This window comes from Lathamus discolor, chromosome Z (assembly GCF_037157495.1).
Source record: "Lathamus discolor isolate bLatDis1 chromosome Z, bLatDis1.hap1, whole genome shotgun sequence".
In the NCBI taxonomy this organism is placed as follows: Eukaryota; Metazoa; Chordata; class Aves; order Psittaciformes; family Psittacidae; genus Lathamus; species Lathamus discolor.
The window spans coordinates 81245507-81261209 of NC_088909.1; the positions used below are offsets into that span (position 1 = coordinate 81245507).

General features: G+C 46.5%; 1 protein-coding gene across 6 annotated transcripts in view; it reads right to left on the reverse strand.

Moving 5' to 3' along the window:
- Positions 1–15430, reverse strand: part of UHRF2 (ubiquitin like with PHD and ring finger domains 2) — a 93936-nt gene extending 78506 nt beyond the window's left edge. For 3 of the 6 annotated variants that reach the window (XR_010608948.1, XR_010608949.1, XM_065663985.1), the window contains exon 1: positions 14876–15428. Coding sequence is in view for 4 of the 6 variants with exons in the window: in XM_065663985.1 (XP_065520057.1) it covers positions 14876–15028 (153 nt within the window). In the remaining 2 variants the exon portion in view is untranslated. Of the gene's footprint in view, positions 1–14875 lie in introns of all 6 variants that reach the window. The other 3 variants (XM_065663983.1, XM_065663982.1, XM_065663986.1) reach the window with 2 other exon arrangements.
- Positions 15431–15703: the final 273 nt, after the last annotated feature.

Sequence of the window (15703 nt, forward strand, 5' to 3'; positions counted from 1 at the left end):
ACAAGCTGATGTCCTGGTAGCTGTCTGTTATAAACCACTTGATCAGGATGAAGCTACAGATGAAGTGCTCTGCAAACAACTGGGACAAGTTTCAGGATCGCTTGCCCTTGTTCTCAAGGGGGACTTCAATCTACCAGATGTCTGCTGGAAGCACAATACAGCAGAGGAGAAACAATCCAGGAGGTTCTTGGAGGTGTGGAAGATAACTTCCTAACACAGCTGGTTAGTGAGCCAACTAGGGGAGATGCCTGGCTAGATTTGCTGTTTGCAGAGAAGGACTGGTGGGTGATGTGATAGATGGTTGGAGGCCACCTTGGGCAAACCCATCACTAAATGACTGAATTTTCAATCCTTGGAGAAATCAGGAAGAAGGTCAGCAACACCTCCACCTTAGACTTCCGGAGGGTTGACTATGGCCTGTTCAGGATGCTGACTGGAAGAATTCCTTGGGAAACATTACCAAAGGACAAAGGGTCCAGGAAGGCTGGACACTCTTCAAGGATGAAATCCTTAAGGCACAGGAGTAGGCAGTCCCTATGGGCCAACAGTCAAACCAGCCTGGCTGAACATGGAGATACTGCAGGAACTCAGGAGAAACAAGAGAATTTATCACCTGTGGAAGAAGGGACTGTCACCCCACGAGAAATACAAGGATGTTGTTAGGTTATGTAGAGAGAAAGTTAGAGAGGTGAAGGCACAGATGAACTAAATACAGCCACTGCCCTAAAATAAAAAGTACCTGTACAAATATATTAGCAATAAAAGGAGGGCCAAGGAGAACCTGGATACTAGGGGAAACCTAGTGACAGAGGATGAGGAAAAGGCTGAGGTACTTAATGCTGCCTTTGCCTCAGTCTTTAATAGTCACACCAGCCATCCTCAGGGTACTCAGTTCCCTAAGTTGGATGGCAGATGGGGAGCTGACTGAAGTTCCTATAATTCAGAAAGAAATGGTTAGAGATCTCCTGCTCCACTCAGATGTACACAAGTCTATGGGGTCAGATGGGTTCCACCCAAGAATGCTGAAGAAGCTGGCAGAGGTGCTTGATAAGCCACAACCCATCATCCATCAGCAGTCCTGGTATAGTGGGCAGGTCCCAGAGGATGGGAGGTTGGACAGCATGACACCTCTCTACAAAAAGGGCAGGAAGGAAGACCCTGGGAACTACATGCTTTCAGCCTGACCTCAGTGCCAAGGAAGATCACGGAGCAGATGATCCTGAGTGAGATCATAAAGCACATGCGGGAAAAGGGAGGGATAAGGCCCGGTCAGCATGGGTTCATAAAGCGCAGGTCCTGCTTGAACAACCTGATCTCCTTCTGCGATAAGGTGACTCACCTGGTTGATGAAGAAAAAGCTGTGGACATTGTGTATTTGGATTTAAGTAAAGCACTTACACTGTCTCCCACAGCATTCTCCTGGAAAAACTGGCTGCTCATACCCTGGATAGGTGTATTCTTTCTTAGTCAGAAAGTGGCTGGATGGCAGAGCACAAAGAGCAGTGGTAAATGGTATCATATCTAATTGGTGACCAGTCAAGCAGTGGTGTCCCTTCAGGGCTCAGTGTTACAGCCAGTGTTAGTATCTTCATTAATGATGTGGATGAGGGGATTGAGTGCACACTCAGGAAACTTGCAGATGACACCAAGCTGGGTGGGAGTGTTGGTCACCTGAAAGATAGGAAGGCACAGCAGAGGGATCTGGACAGGCTGGATCAATGGGCTATAGCCAATAGTATGAGGTTCAACAAGTCAAAGTGCTGGGTCTTCCATTTGGGCCACAACAACCCCGTGAAACTCTCCAGGCTTAGGGAAGAATGGCTGGAAAGCTGCTCAAGAGGAAAAGAACCTGGGGGAGCTGACTGACAGCCACTGAATATGGGCCAGCTTGTGCCCAGGCAGCCAAGAAGCAAGCAGCATCCTGGCCTGTATAAGAAACAGTGCGACCAGCAGGTCCACAGCAGTAATCATCCCCCTGTACTGGGCACTTCTGAGGCTACACCTTGAATACTGTGATGCCTCTATACAAACACCTATTGTATGTGGAATAAACAAGAGGAATTAGAGATGTGTGCACGTCTACGGGGATATGATATAACTGGTATCACAGAAACATGGTGGAATGGCTCCTATGACTGGCATCTTGGAATGGGAAGTTACAGGCTCTTTAGGAAAGACAGGCCCTACAGATGGGGAAGGGGAGTTGATATTTATGTCAGTGATATGGTGGAGAGTATGGAACTCTGTGTGGGGACAGGTGTGATCAGTTAATAGCGAGTTTGTGGATCAGGGTCAAAGAGAGAACAGCTATGGGGGACATTATTGTGGGGATCTGTTACAGACTGCCTGATCAAGAGGACTCTGTGGATGAAGTGCTCTACAGACAGATAGGAACAGCCTCATGCTCTCAGGCCCTTATAGAATCATAAAATCATAGAATAGCTAGGGTTGGAAAGGACCTCAAGATCATCTAGTTACAACCCCCCTGCCATGGGCAGGGACACCTCACAATAAACCATGCCACACAAGGCTTCATCCAACCTGGCCTTGAACACTGCCAGGGATGGAACACTCACAACCTCCATGGGCAACCGATTTCAGAGTCTCACCACCCTAACAGGAAAGAATTTCCTCCTTATATCCAATCTAAACTTCCCCTGTGTAAGTTTTAGCCCGTTACCCCTTGTCTTGTCACTACAGTCCCTGACGAAGAGTCCCTCCCCAGCATCCCTATAGGGCCCCTTCAGGTACTGGAAGGCTGCTATGAGGTCTCCATGCAGCCTTCTCTTCTCCAGGCTCAACAGCCCCAACTTCCTCAACCTATCTTCATACGGGAGGTGCTCCAGTCCCCTGACCATCCTCGTGGCCCTCCTCTGGACTTGTTCCAACAGTTCCATGTCCTTTTTATGTTGAGGACACCAGAACTGCACACAATACTCCAGGTGAGGTCTCACAAGAGCAGAGGAGAGGGGCAGGATCACCTCCTTCGACCTGCTGGTCATGCTCCTTTTGATGCAGCCCAGGATACAGCTGGCTTTCTGGGCTGTGAACACACACTGCTGGCCCATGTCCATTTTCTCATCGACCAGCACCCCCAAGTCCTTCTCTGCAGGGCCGCTGTAGCCATGCCTGGGATTGCTCTGACCCAAGAGTAGGACCTTGCACTTGGCATGGTTGAACTTCATAAGGTTGGCATCAGCCCACCTCATAAGTGTGTCAAGGTCCCTCTGGATGGCATCCCTTCCCTCCAGCGTATCAACCGGATCACACAGCTTGGTGTCATCGGCAAACTTGCTGAGGGCGCACTCAATCCCACTGCCCATGTCAGCGACGAAGATGTTAAACAAGACCGGTCCCAACACCGATCCCTGAGGGACACCACTCGTTACTGGTCTCCAGCCGGACATTGAGCCATTGACCGCAACTCTTTCTGTGCAGCCATCTGGACAGTTCTTCATCCTCATGGAGGACTTCAGTAATCCTGATATCTGTTAAAGGAATGGTATGGCCCAGCACAAGCAATCCAGGAGGTTCCTTGGATTGTGTGGAAGACAGCTTACAGCTGCAAGTAATAGAGAAGCCAACAAGGAGAGGTGCCATGCTTGACCTTGTGCTCACCAGGGAAGGGCTGGCTGGAAATGTGACACTCCAGGGCAGCCTTGGCTGTAGTGATCATGAGATGCTCGAGTTCGAGATCCTCAGGAGAATGAGAAGAGCGTGTAGCAAGCTCACTGCTATGGACCTCAAGAGAGCAGACTTTGGCCTCTTCAGGAGCCTGCTCAGTAAGGTTCCATGGGATATAGCCCTGGAGGGCAGGGGGGCCCAAGACTGTTGGTTGATATTCAAGGATCACCTGCTACAAGCTCAGGAGTGTTATGTCCCGACTAGAAGGAAGTGCGGCAGCATGGCCAGGAGACCTCCTTGGATGGATAAGGAGCTGCTGAGGAAACTTTGAGGTTAAAAAGAGGCTTCTAAAGGGCAGCAGCAAAGACAGACATGCTGGGAAGAATACAGGAATGTTGTCCAGGAAGCTAGGGACCAGGGTAGAAAAGCTAAGGCCCAGTTAGTATTAAATCCAGCAAGGGATGTGAAAGAAAACAAGAAGGGATTCTACAGGCATGTAGCAAATAAAAGACAAACTAGTGACAATGCGGGCCCTCTCCAGAACCTATCAGGAGAACTGGCTACTCTGGAGGGTCTTAATGACTTCTTTGCCTCAGTCTTCACTGACAAATGCTCCTGAGCACACCACCCAAGACTTGGAAGGCAGATGCAGGGATTGTGACAATGAAGACCCTAGGTCCACCGTAGGAGAGGATCTGGTTTGAGACCATCTTAAGAACCTAAACGTGCACAAGTCCATGGGACCTGATGAAATCCATCCGCGGGTCCTGAAGGAGCTGGCGAATGAAGTTGCTAAGCCACTGGCCATTCATATTTGAAAAACCACAGCAGTCAGGTGAAGTTCCTGACGACTGGAAAAAGGGTAATATAACCCCCATTTTCAAGAAGGGGAAAACAGATGACACAGGGAACTACAATCCTGTCAAGTCTCACCTCTGTGCCTGGCAAAATCTCGGAGCAGATTCTCCTGGAAGGCATGCTAAGGCACATGAAAAACAACAAGGTGCTTGATGACAGCCAGCATGGCTTCACTAAGGGGAAATCCTGCCTGACCAATCTGGTGGCCTTCTATGATGAGGCTACAGAACTGATAGACAAGGGTAAAGCAGCTGATGTCATCTACCTGGACTTGTGCAAAGTGTTAGACACTGTCACATATGACATCACTGTCTCTAAATTGGAGAGACATCAATTTGATGGATGGACCACTCAGTGGATAAAGAACTGGCTGGATGGCCGCACACAAAGAGTTGTGGTCAATGGCTCAATGTCCAGCTGGAGACCAGTAACAAGTGGTGTCCCTCAGGGATCTGTGTTGGGACCGGTCTTGTTTAACATCTTTGTCACTGACATGGGCAGTGGGATTGAGTGCGCCCTCAGCAAGTTTGCTGATGACAAAGCTGTGTGGTTCGGTTGGTATGCTGGAGGGAAGAAATGGCATCCAGAGGGACCTCGACATGCTCGTGAGGTGGGCTGATGCCAACCTTATGACATTTAACCATGCCAAGTGCAAGGTCCTACACCTGGGTCGGAGCAATCCCAGGCACAGCTACAGACTGGGCAAAGAAGAGATTCTTGGGGGTGTTTGCCGATGAGAAAATGAACATGAGCCGGCTTCAGTGTGTGCTCGCAGCCCAGAAGGCCAACCATATCCTGCGCTGCATCAAAAGAAGTGTGACCAGCAGGCTGAAGGAGATGATCGTGCCCCTCTACTATGCTCTTGTGAGACCTCACCTGGAGTATTGTGTGCAGTTCTGGTGTCCTCAACATAAAAAGGACATGGAACTGCTGGAACAAGTCCAGAGGAGGGCCATGAGGATGATCAGGGGACTGGAGCACCTCCCATGTGAAGACAGGCTGAGAAAGTTGAGGCTGTTCAGCCTGGAGAAGCAAAAGCTGTGTGGAGACCTCACAGCAGCCTTCCAGTATCTGAAGGGAGCCTACAAGGCTGCTGGGGAGAGACTCTTCATTAGGGACTGTAGCGACAGGACAAGGGGTAACGGGTTAAAACTTACACAGGGGAAGTTTAGATTGGATATAAGGAGGAAATTCTTTCCTGTTAGGGTGGTGAGGCACTGGAATCGGTTGCCCAGAGAAGTTGTGAATGCTCCATCCCTGGCAGTGTTCAAGGCAATACTGGACAGAGCCTTGGGTGGCATAGTTTAGGGTGAGGTCTCCCTGCCCATGGCAGGGGGGTTGTAACTAGATGATCTTAAGGTCCTTTTCCAACCCTAACTATTCTATGATTCTGCATCAGCAACAGTGTGGCTACCAGGGCCAGGGCAGTGATCATCCCTCTGTACTCAGCACTGAGGCAGCACCCTGAATACTCTGTTCAGTTCTGGGCCTCTCACTACAAGAGGGGCATTGAGGTGCCGGAGCAAGTCCAAAGAAGGGCAACAAAGCTCGTGAAGGGTCTGGAGTACAAGTGTGATGAGAAACCACTGAGTGAACTGGGGTTGTTTAGCCTGGAAAAGACATGGGGGGAACCTTATCACCCTACAGCTACCTGAAAGGAGGTTGTAATGAGGTGGTGGTCAGTCTCTTCTCCCAAGTTACAGCTGACAGGGCAAGGGGTAACAGCCTCAAGATGCGCCAGGGGAGGCTTAGATTGGATATTAGCAAAAAATTATTCACAGAGAGCGTGATAAGGCATTGGAACAAGCTGTCTACTGAAGTAGTGGAACCACCGTCCCTGGAAGCGTTCAAAAACCACGTAGATTAGGCCCTCAGTGGTACAGTTTAGTAGCAGTTTTGGCAGTCTGGAGCAATGGTTGGACTTAAAAGATCTTCTCCAACCTAGACAATTTTATGATTCTATTCTTTTATTACACACGGTTATTACATACACCCTAGAAATTTCTTTAACAGGAAACACATAAGGGTAAAGAGAGCTTCACCCAAAAGTCCAGCAGAAAAAATTGCCCAGAGGGTAAAAGTTAGTCTGATGAAATAAAGAACCTGTAACTTCCAGCTGGGTACTCACTGAAAGCAAGCAACATGGACTTCCAGAATTTCTAGTATTCTCCACCTCAACACTGATGTGCAAACTAACTTTTTTCTGCCTGCCAGAAGGAAGCTGGAATTGTGAGCTCCACTTAATATTTCTACAGAAGCATTTAAGCACATCTCCAAACAGCATCTAATAATGAAAAGCCTAACTGAAAATTCAAGTCAGCTTCTGAAGTATGTAACAATGACTTTTTGGCCAACGGGACCAACTCAGGTCAAGAAAACATCAATAATCTTTGCTACAGACATGAGACACTTAGATCATGGACTCCTGACGTTCACTTAGTGTGCTCAGTTTTCTTACAAAGCCAAAAGAGAACCTGAAAGATATTTTTTATTCCACATGGAAAACTGTAGCCTACACCTGGACTATGTGGTTTATAAAGTGATTGCTTCAAAACTGGACGATCTTTAAACTCGTGTATTACCTACACTCAGACTAGTAGGCACATGGTCAACTTTTTGCAGTAACTGTGTACGGGAACTGTTTCCCAAGGAAGAACAGTTGTCTCAACTGCAACTGAGACAAAAGCTAAATAAAAGGGAATTTAGAAGGCAACTACATAAAGAAAATTATGGTCTACATGAATTGGAATGTTTAATGTGTGCAGTCTTAAAGGAGATTGACTCTCTCCTCAAGCAACTCTAGTTTCAATAATATTTGTCACAGCTCCAACAGAGGCTGTTCTGTCAAAAAACATTCTGTCTGGATATCCTTCTACTAAAACATCCCATCTCCTTGGCAGCAGAATAGTCCCATGTGCATCAGTCACTATTTTTGACTGATGTATCAGTAACTGCTTAGGGTCCAAAAAGATACTTCTGACCCTGCACAATGAAACTCCACTCAGAGAAGCCATAATAGTAAAAGAAGGCAAGTAACCACACCCAAACATCTTTTAAGTAAAGATTGCACACCCACAAGGTTTAGTGGCTCCTTCTCATATGTCTACAGAAGACATTCTGAATCTTGACTATACTACCCCCACATTCTAAGTTTTTGTATACACACTATTCAGATATAAAGACACCCTATCCATACTGTTTTCACCTTGGCAATCCCAAATGTTCTTCCCCAACACTCCATTCCTTATTGCTGCTGACATTTTTAGCAAAGATGCTAAAAGAAACCAAACAGCAACACCTATCAGTCTCATACAAAAACTAATTACAATAAAGGTTTACTTTCTTAAATGGGAAATAACTTTAATCTTGCTTGGACAGAAATAGCAAAGAAACCCCAGGCCACCCTTACCAATTCTATTCATTCTTCACTTTGTAAGCAAGCTTCTCAATGAAAGCAAAGCTCAAACAGAAACAGATTGAGACAAACACGTTTCTTGCTTGCCACCAGAAGCACCTTAATTTGCACAGTTTCATTAAAAGTCCTAGCACTGACAATCTGTTCACCAAGATTTATGTTAATTTTTTATTCTTAATAGTTTGGACTTGCATAGCTTGCTGTTAAAAATTAACAGATACAAATGGCAGATCATTCTTTAATTTCAAGAACAAGAATCTACTCACTAAAGAAAAAAAACAAAAAACCTATTAAAATCTTTATTCTGTCTTACCCATTCACTCTTAATGTTTTTCGATGAAATCATAACTGAATATGTAAGTAGGTGAAACTTCTGGACAAGAAAGTTCTGACAGATTCTAGATCCATATGCCTCCAGAACAGAATGCAAGTGGATCACAACATTTTAAAAAACAGTAAACAAACAAGTTATTAGTGTCTGGAGAACATGGTCCAAAATTACTCAATTCCATCATTTTTTGCCACAAGAGTCACATTTCAAAGCAGCATACTAGAATATTCAAAAACATGACTTATGACACAAAAAATCCCACCTACAAGGTAATTAGTCCTTGTAACAGAGCATGCTTCGTTTTGGCTGCTTACGTGTGCTGGTACAACTGCTAATGATCTGCTCCGGACTCAAGGCAAAAGGGTAGTCTTAACACTGGATGGTATTAAATGTCTTAATAAATCATAATTAGGTAAGTATCAACAGTCTTGCAGAGACTCCCACAGTACTCAGCAGAAAGCGTACAGGAAGAAGAATACCTAGAGAAGGAAGAATATAGAAGCTTACAGTATCTGAGGAAGGCTTTTCTACAATTCTAGTGACAACCAGTGAGTTCGATCATAGCACAGTGTGAATATGCTGTGCTACAACTCTTCACACAAAGCTAAAGTCTGGAAACCTACACAAACCACACAACCTCGGAAGAAATTACAGAATCTTGCTGTTGACACAACAATCAATTCCAGAACAAACACCATGATGAATGTACATTAGTCATCTTTGTACTTAATCAACAAGACTAGCTTTCTCTAATAAGAAGTGCATACTTTTCCTTAAGTGATGTAACTAAAATTAAGTACAGAAGCTACATTTTCGAGGCCATATTCTCCAGCAAAACAGTAGTTTTTACACCATTACTTCAAACCTACTTGTAGAATGTCCAGGTGGTACCAACACATTTTGCCTTTGAAACTGGACTTAATATAATCCAGAAAAAATTCAGCATACAAGACCAGAGCAAACACAAAACAGCTGAAAGTCAAGAACTGTAAGAAAAGACTTAAACAGAAGATGAAGGTAGCCATACTCAGTCTCAAGCAATAACTCCTACATGACTCAAGTCTGCACCTCTTCCAAGCTCTACTTTCTAATAAGAAGTTAAGGTTTTGAAGAATATTTTTCCCCTTTATCACTGCATGAGACTTAAAAAAAAAAAAAAAGCTAATTTACGTATGACATTTTCTTCTTGGATGCAACTCTAAACCCTATTAAAGGGTTAGAAGGGTATAAAGTTAATCTGCTCATTAACTTCTAACTGAAGGATGAAGTTAGAGCAGCAAAGTTCCTCTTCTTTTGTAGTTCTCAGGAGTCTTCTAATTAGGTAAATAAAAGTTCATGGCATCTTCTGGCTGATACTTAGGATTACCTGATACTGGGGGGCAGGGGAGGGGGGTGTGTGAAATATATATATATAAGAATGTCAACATATAAAGATGCACTGAAATCCTTAGAAGCATGAAAAGATTGATCCATCTATCTGCTGATTAGATGAGAGTGGTCAAGTATCAGCCTGTATGATGGTATAGTCTTCTACAGCACCGGCAACTGAAGTTCAGCAACAGTGGTGCCAAGGAGAGCAAATTACTATCTGCAGCTTGTAAGGATACCTGTAATGAAGAACTGGCTATTATCTCAACCTTCTATAATCAACAACAGAAAAAAAAAAAAACAAAACAATTCCCAAGCATATCAGGGCACTTATTTTAACATAATTTAATAGTTAAAATATTAGGAAAAGAGACCTGGTTAATGGCTTTTATAGAAGAGAATCACCTAACTTCTATCAATGTAAATTATATCAACATTTGATCACATTTCATCACTGGAAATCCTCATCATCTAGTTATCAGTGCAGGATACACATCAGGTGTGTTCTGCATCTAAGGGTTTGTGAGGGTTTTTTTTTAAATATAAGAAGAAATATTCAGTTTCCAAGAGCTTCCACATTAATTACAAAGCTACTAGTACTAAACTATCCTAACTCAACTACATGAATAAATACGCATGCCACAAAATATAGCCTTAAAGCTGGCTGCTATTTCTTACAGGTTATATTATACTTTTTTCCAGCTTCCCAATACTGAAGTCATACATATAAAGTATAGTGTTCCAGTTTCATATATGCTTCAGCTTTTCCTTCAATTTGTTTAGGTGCTTTGAATAACGAAGATAATGGTACACAGGAATGGTAAGTTCCATTAGAAACTTTATAGTAAAAATCTAACAAGAAGCTGATTCCAGCAAACAACTTCCGCAAGCATATAAAAAAACTTGCTAATAAGTCTACCAAATGGCCAGAGAAATTCGAAGTATACTTCATGAATGTCTGCATATTTTGGAATGCAGTCTTATCATACCTGCCCTGAAGACTTCCGATGAGACTCATCAAGCTACATAGCTACTTGCTACCAAACGCGAAGAATGGCAACCACTTCCTTTCTAAGACTTCTTCAAACTACTCCTCCAAAACTTAACTGCTCCAGTTGAAGATTTCTCACACCCAGATGCTGCCTGAAGCAGATGGGGTTTGGACAGCTTCAGCTGAAAATGTTTACAATTTTCCAAACAAAATAAAGCTGGGAAGAGATTGTGTTAAGAAACTCAATTGTTTTATGAAGAGTTTTAGCACTCCCGTTCTTTGAGGAATGACTCCACAAATAATGCTTTTCTATCCTTCTGGAAATTCACCCAAGCTCTAAGATGCCCTTAAACACAGAGTTTTCAAACGTGAAGCTTAGAAGACTGAACTCACACGAGTTTCTATCTACTGCTCACGTGCCAGCCCAGGTCAGCAGAAGTTAAAGAGGTCTTGTATAAGGAAGGCTGTTAGGAAAACCAAGGCACGTCCTATTGTCAAATTTGTAACTGTATTTCACAGAGACTGCTTTTATCACAAGGATGCTCTCACACAAAAGTAAAGCTCCTCCACTTTTCCTACCACTCTACTGTTTGAGTTACATTTACAGAAAAAAAAAAAAACTAAACCCTCGGTCCTGACAAACCACATGTAACAGTCACCTTGCACAGCTAAGTAACACAATGCACACTACCATACTTAATTGTGCATAAAAGCAGAGTTGGATTTCTTCTTGTAAAGTAAACCTGATTTGCAACGACTTTCACACCACCAAGATTAACAACTGCAAAAGCAGTTTCAAGTCACTGCCTCTTAAATGTTGTGGGCAGAAACATCTGAGCTCCCACATCCTTCTTTCCTGACTCTGGGAAGCACTGTGAAAAAGCCACTTAAGATGATGGTTTCTTTAACAATAACAGCCATTTACAAGTTTTCATTGAATTCAAATTTCAACAAGGCAGAGAGGATGATGGAAACTGTGCACACTATGCACACCTGGTTCTATGCAAAATGCAATTAATACCCCTACAGTCTTCCAGACAGCCTTAAGTTTTCTGGCAAGTTTACAAACTTAAATGAGTTTCAACATATTTTTACTGTTCAACTTCTCTAGTGTTATAACTAAAAGCTAGAAATTTCGCAGTGACTACAGCTTGGTCCTACTGAAAATCTGCTCTGGCAGGTCAAGATGCCAGGAATTTGTCTACTATAATAACCTCCTTCACTTTCATGAATGGAAAGAGGAACTTCTATCCTCATCAAGAAATGCTACATAGGTTTTCCAGTTAGGATAGACAGTATGCTGACAGAAAACAGATTGTCTTGCCTTTCTGAATTTTAGAGGAGCTCCACACAGTGCATTGTAATTTACAAGGTTACTCACAGTTAACATACAACACCACAGATAAAGCATTAGCTGGGAATAGTCTGTGGTGGAGCAAGGTTAAGATATGACTTATTCCAGCATAAGGAAATACTTGTGTCCCTCCAAGAAACTCCCCCTAGCCAATCATCCAACTTCTTCAACAAAGAAAGCAAGAGAAACCACTGCAGGCTTCTACATTCAGTAAACTTCTCTGGCTAAGCATAGATTAGGCTACTGCACGACAGTAAAGAACTATGCATACAATACTATTCCCTTTCCCCAAAAAGTTCTACCTCAATCTACAGAATGACTTGACTTCCCTGGCTGATAGACAGTTACTCAGCACTGCCCAGGATGTCCTCATGGACCAGACCAAATTACAGAGCAATGCTACCCTCTTACTTGTCAGTACCATGTATGAATGGCAGGTTCTCCTGACAGGAAGAGTTAAAAAACAGAAACCAGTCTGTTCAATCAAGTAGAGGTTTTCCTGGTTTTGCAAAGGGAAGAGTGAAAATGAAAAAAAAAAAAAAACAAAACCCAAATAGTCACAGCACCAGGTTTTTAATCAGCAGTTCTAGGACATTTTAACCCTTAAGAGCAGAACAAGAAGTGCTGCCCACTTAGAGTCCTGTATTTGTGTTGACACTCAGACAACACCAAACTGGACGGCAACACAAACTAAATTAACTGGACATGGACACTCCTAAAGAATTGCAAAATAATGGCTCTAGCTTAAAGTGTTGGTTCAAGCTGTTCTGTACTGCAAGCTAAGAAAATTAACTTGAAATTCTGCCCATAAGCGGTGACTCACTTAGGTTTCTGTATAGCTATAACCTCATAAACCTCCCATTTTTAGAAGAAAGATGATTTAGCTGGTTTCCTGGTACCCATCACTTGAAAGTTCCAAGTATTTCTAGAAGTTCCCAGACTGCAGTAACCAGTACTCAGTTACACAGCTCTACTAGCAAACTGCACAAATTACCATACTGAGCGCTAACCAGATAAAACAGGAAAGGAGTTTGGATTAATATTTTTTTCCAACGCATGCAGGAAACTTCAGGTCTTCCATGTTTTAAAGCAGCATATGCTTTCTACTGACCTCACATTTAACTGAGATGCCCTTTTTTATTCTTTTTTATTTGATCACAGCCCTGAGAGAGCTGAAGCTGTTTATCAGTTTCCTTTGCTTACATGTCAACATCCAATTTTACTTGTGCAACAGCAATCCTTCTGACCTTTTTTCTACTTACTAGCACCATGGAATCAGAAAAACAATCCATTTCAGGATTAGTTATGCTAATTGCAAGAAAACAGACAGAAATGGTGAGTGAAGCTATAAAAAAAAAAAAAAAGGAACTCCTTAACTCTTCGCTGAAAGTGATTCCAACTGTATCCTAAACTGAATAAACTAAATACTAAATGCACAAATGCTGCTAATGTCAGTGACATTAGCTGTAATATTTCACTATTCTGCTTTCTTAAGCAAGAGATCTCTTAACTAAAATGTCCAAGCTATTTGTTGTAGCCACTGACAAGAGTACATAGAAAAGCTCAACTCATGACAGGATAATTTTCCCTGCTTCTCTGGTGGGTAAGCCCCGTGTGCCACATAAAGCTCTGAAACGGAAGAAGGGGTGTGCTGGCACAGCATGAACCTGAACAAGTTACACAGTTTCAAGACCCATATTCCTTGATTTGGTCCCTTCAGAGAAACACAAGATCAGCCAAAATGGCCTTGAAATAATTATCCCCGTGAATGCTCTGCAATCTGTAGAACGCAGGAATCTACTAATTTGCTGTAAGGTTCACAATCTAGCCTTAGCATCTAGCTACTGCCGCTTATCTGCTAGTCACAGTTAAATACCTCTCACTTTTCTCCACTTATTGTAAGATACACACTTCATCACTTCTCAGGCAGTAATCTCCCTGCCTGGCGTTTACCAGTTTAGGCGAGCACTGCAACACTCATATGCTGCGAGACGGTGCACCCTAGAAGCTACGCTGCCACGCACAGGTACCACTAGTGTCGAGTAGCAGCTGTGCCTCACACACCGAGTACACCCCATAGTTTACATAACGCAGCTGGAAAGGTCACACCCTTCGGCAACAGAAACACAGCCCAAGGCAACCCGTTGGGATCAGAGCTCGCCTGTCCCGGGGGGCGGCGGGGAAGGGGTGGGCGGAAGTGTGCGTGTGTGTGTGTCCCAGCCCCGCACCTTAGTGCCCCGCGGCAGCCGCCGCCGGGACGCGCGGCCCTGCCCGCGCAAACGGGCCGCTGTGCGCCCGCCCCGCAAGGAGGTGGGAGGGGCTCGCAGCCGGCGGGCCCGAAAACCGTTACACGGCCGCGGCACTGAGGGGACACAGAGCTCGCACCGCCCCTCCCCGCCCCGCCACGTGTGGCCCCGGGGGTGCGGGGACAAGTTCCGCCGTGGAACCCGGCCGCGGTACCGGCCGAGGCAGCGGCAGGGCGGGCGAAGGCGAAGCGGCGAAGCGCTCCGCTGCCCGGGGGCGGCTAGGAGGGCAGAGGGTCCCTCACCCCCTCAGGGCCCGCCCTGTCACTTCGGCAGGATAAAAGCAGGGGCTGGGGGAGGAGCCTGCCGCGGTTCAGGTGGGAAAACAAACACACAAAGGGGCCTCTCCGACACCCGCTCGCCCTCGGGCAAAAAGGCATGCGGGAGGGCGCGGGCAAACCCGCGCCGGGAGCCGGACCCGCGTGAGGCTAGAAGCCCCGGCTGCCTCCTGCCCCGCACCCTACGGGACAGGGGTAAACAAAAGCCGCAGGACAACACATGGGTGGGGATGGGGACCTCCGCGCCGGCCACACAAAGAGCCGAGCCCGAGAGCTGACGCGCCGGGCGGGAGACGGGGGGAGCCCCCGCCCGTCCCCACCCCGACACCCAGGTAGGGGCGTTTCCGCCTCACCTGCTTGCCCCGGTAGAAAAGGCGCTGGCGGTTGGGGCTCACGCGGAAGGTCTCCTGGATCTTCTCCCGCAGGCACTCGATCTTAGTAAGGCGACTCAGGTCGTCGATGGTTTGGGTCTGGGTGCCGTCTATCGTGCGGACCTGGATCCACATGGTGCGTGCCCTCCCACTCGCTCAGCCCGCCGCGGGGAATAGGGAGGAAGAGCTAGGGTAGGAGCCGGAGAAGGGGTCCGCTCTCCGGGAGCGCGTCTGCGGCGTGCGGCAGAGAAAGGGAGGGGGCCGGGCACTTCCCCCGCTCTTTGTTCGGCTCAGTGGGGCAGGATTTTCAAATCCCGCGGAACAGACGCAAGCCTCCCCCCTGCCCCCCCGCCCGTCGGGCCGCTGTCCCCGGTCGCAGGGACGCGCAAGAGGGAAGGAGACCCGGGCCGAACCCCCTCCCGCCGCTCCCCTGTCGCCCGCACCGCGAGCCCCCGGAGGCAGCACAAGGCGAGGCGGAGCCAAGCGGGAGCGGCCGCGGGCAGGTCTAACGGGAGCCGCCGGGAGCCATCTCCCGACCCCGGGGAGTGTTTACCAGGCGCCGCCGCTCTCACATGGAGGTCACGGCGCCAACGCTGATCTCGCGAGAGCGCCCGGCCGCGGCCGCAAAGACACCACACCACCGGGCGGGGGCGGGGCAGCGGGAGCGAGGCGCGCGGGCGGTGCCACGTCCCCTCCCGCTGCGCTCGGCACCGTGCGCGGCCCCGCCCCTGCTCCCCTCCCCCCCGGCGGGGCGGGCTTGGCGCGCGCGGGGAAGCGGCCGTTGAGGTCTCCATGGCGGCCGGCGGGACG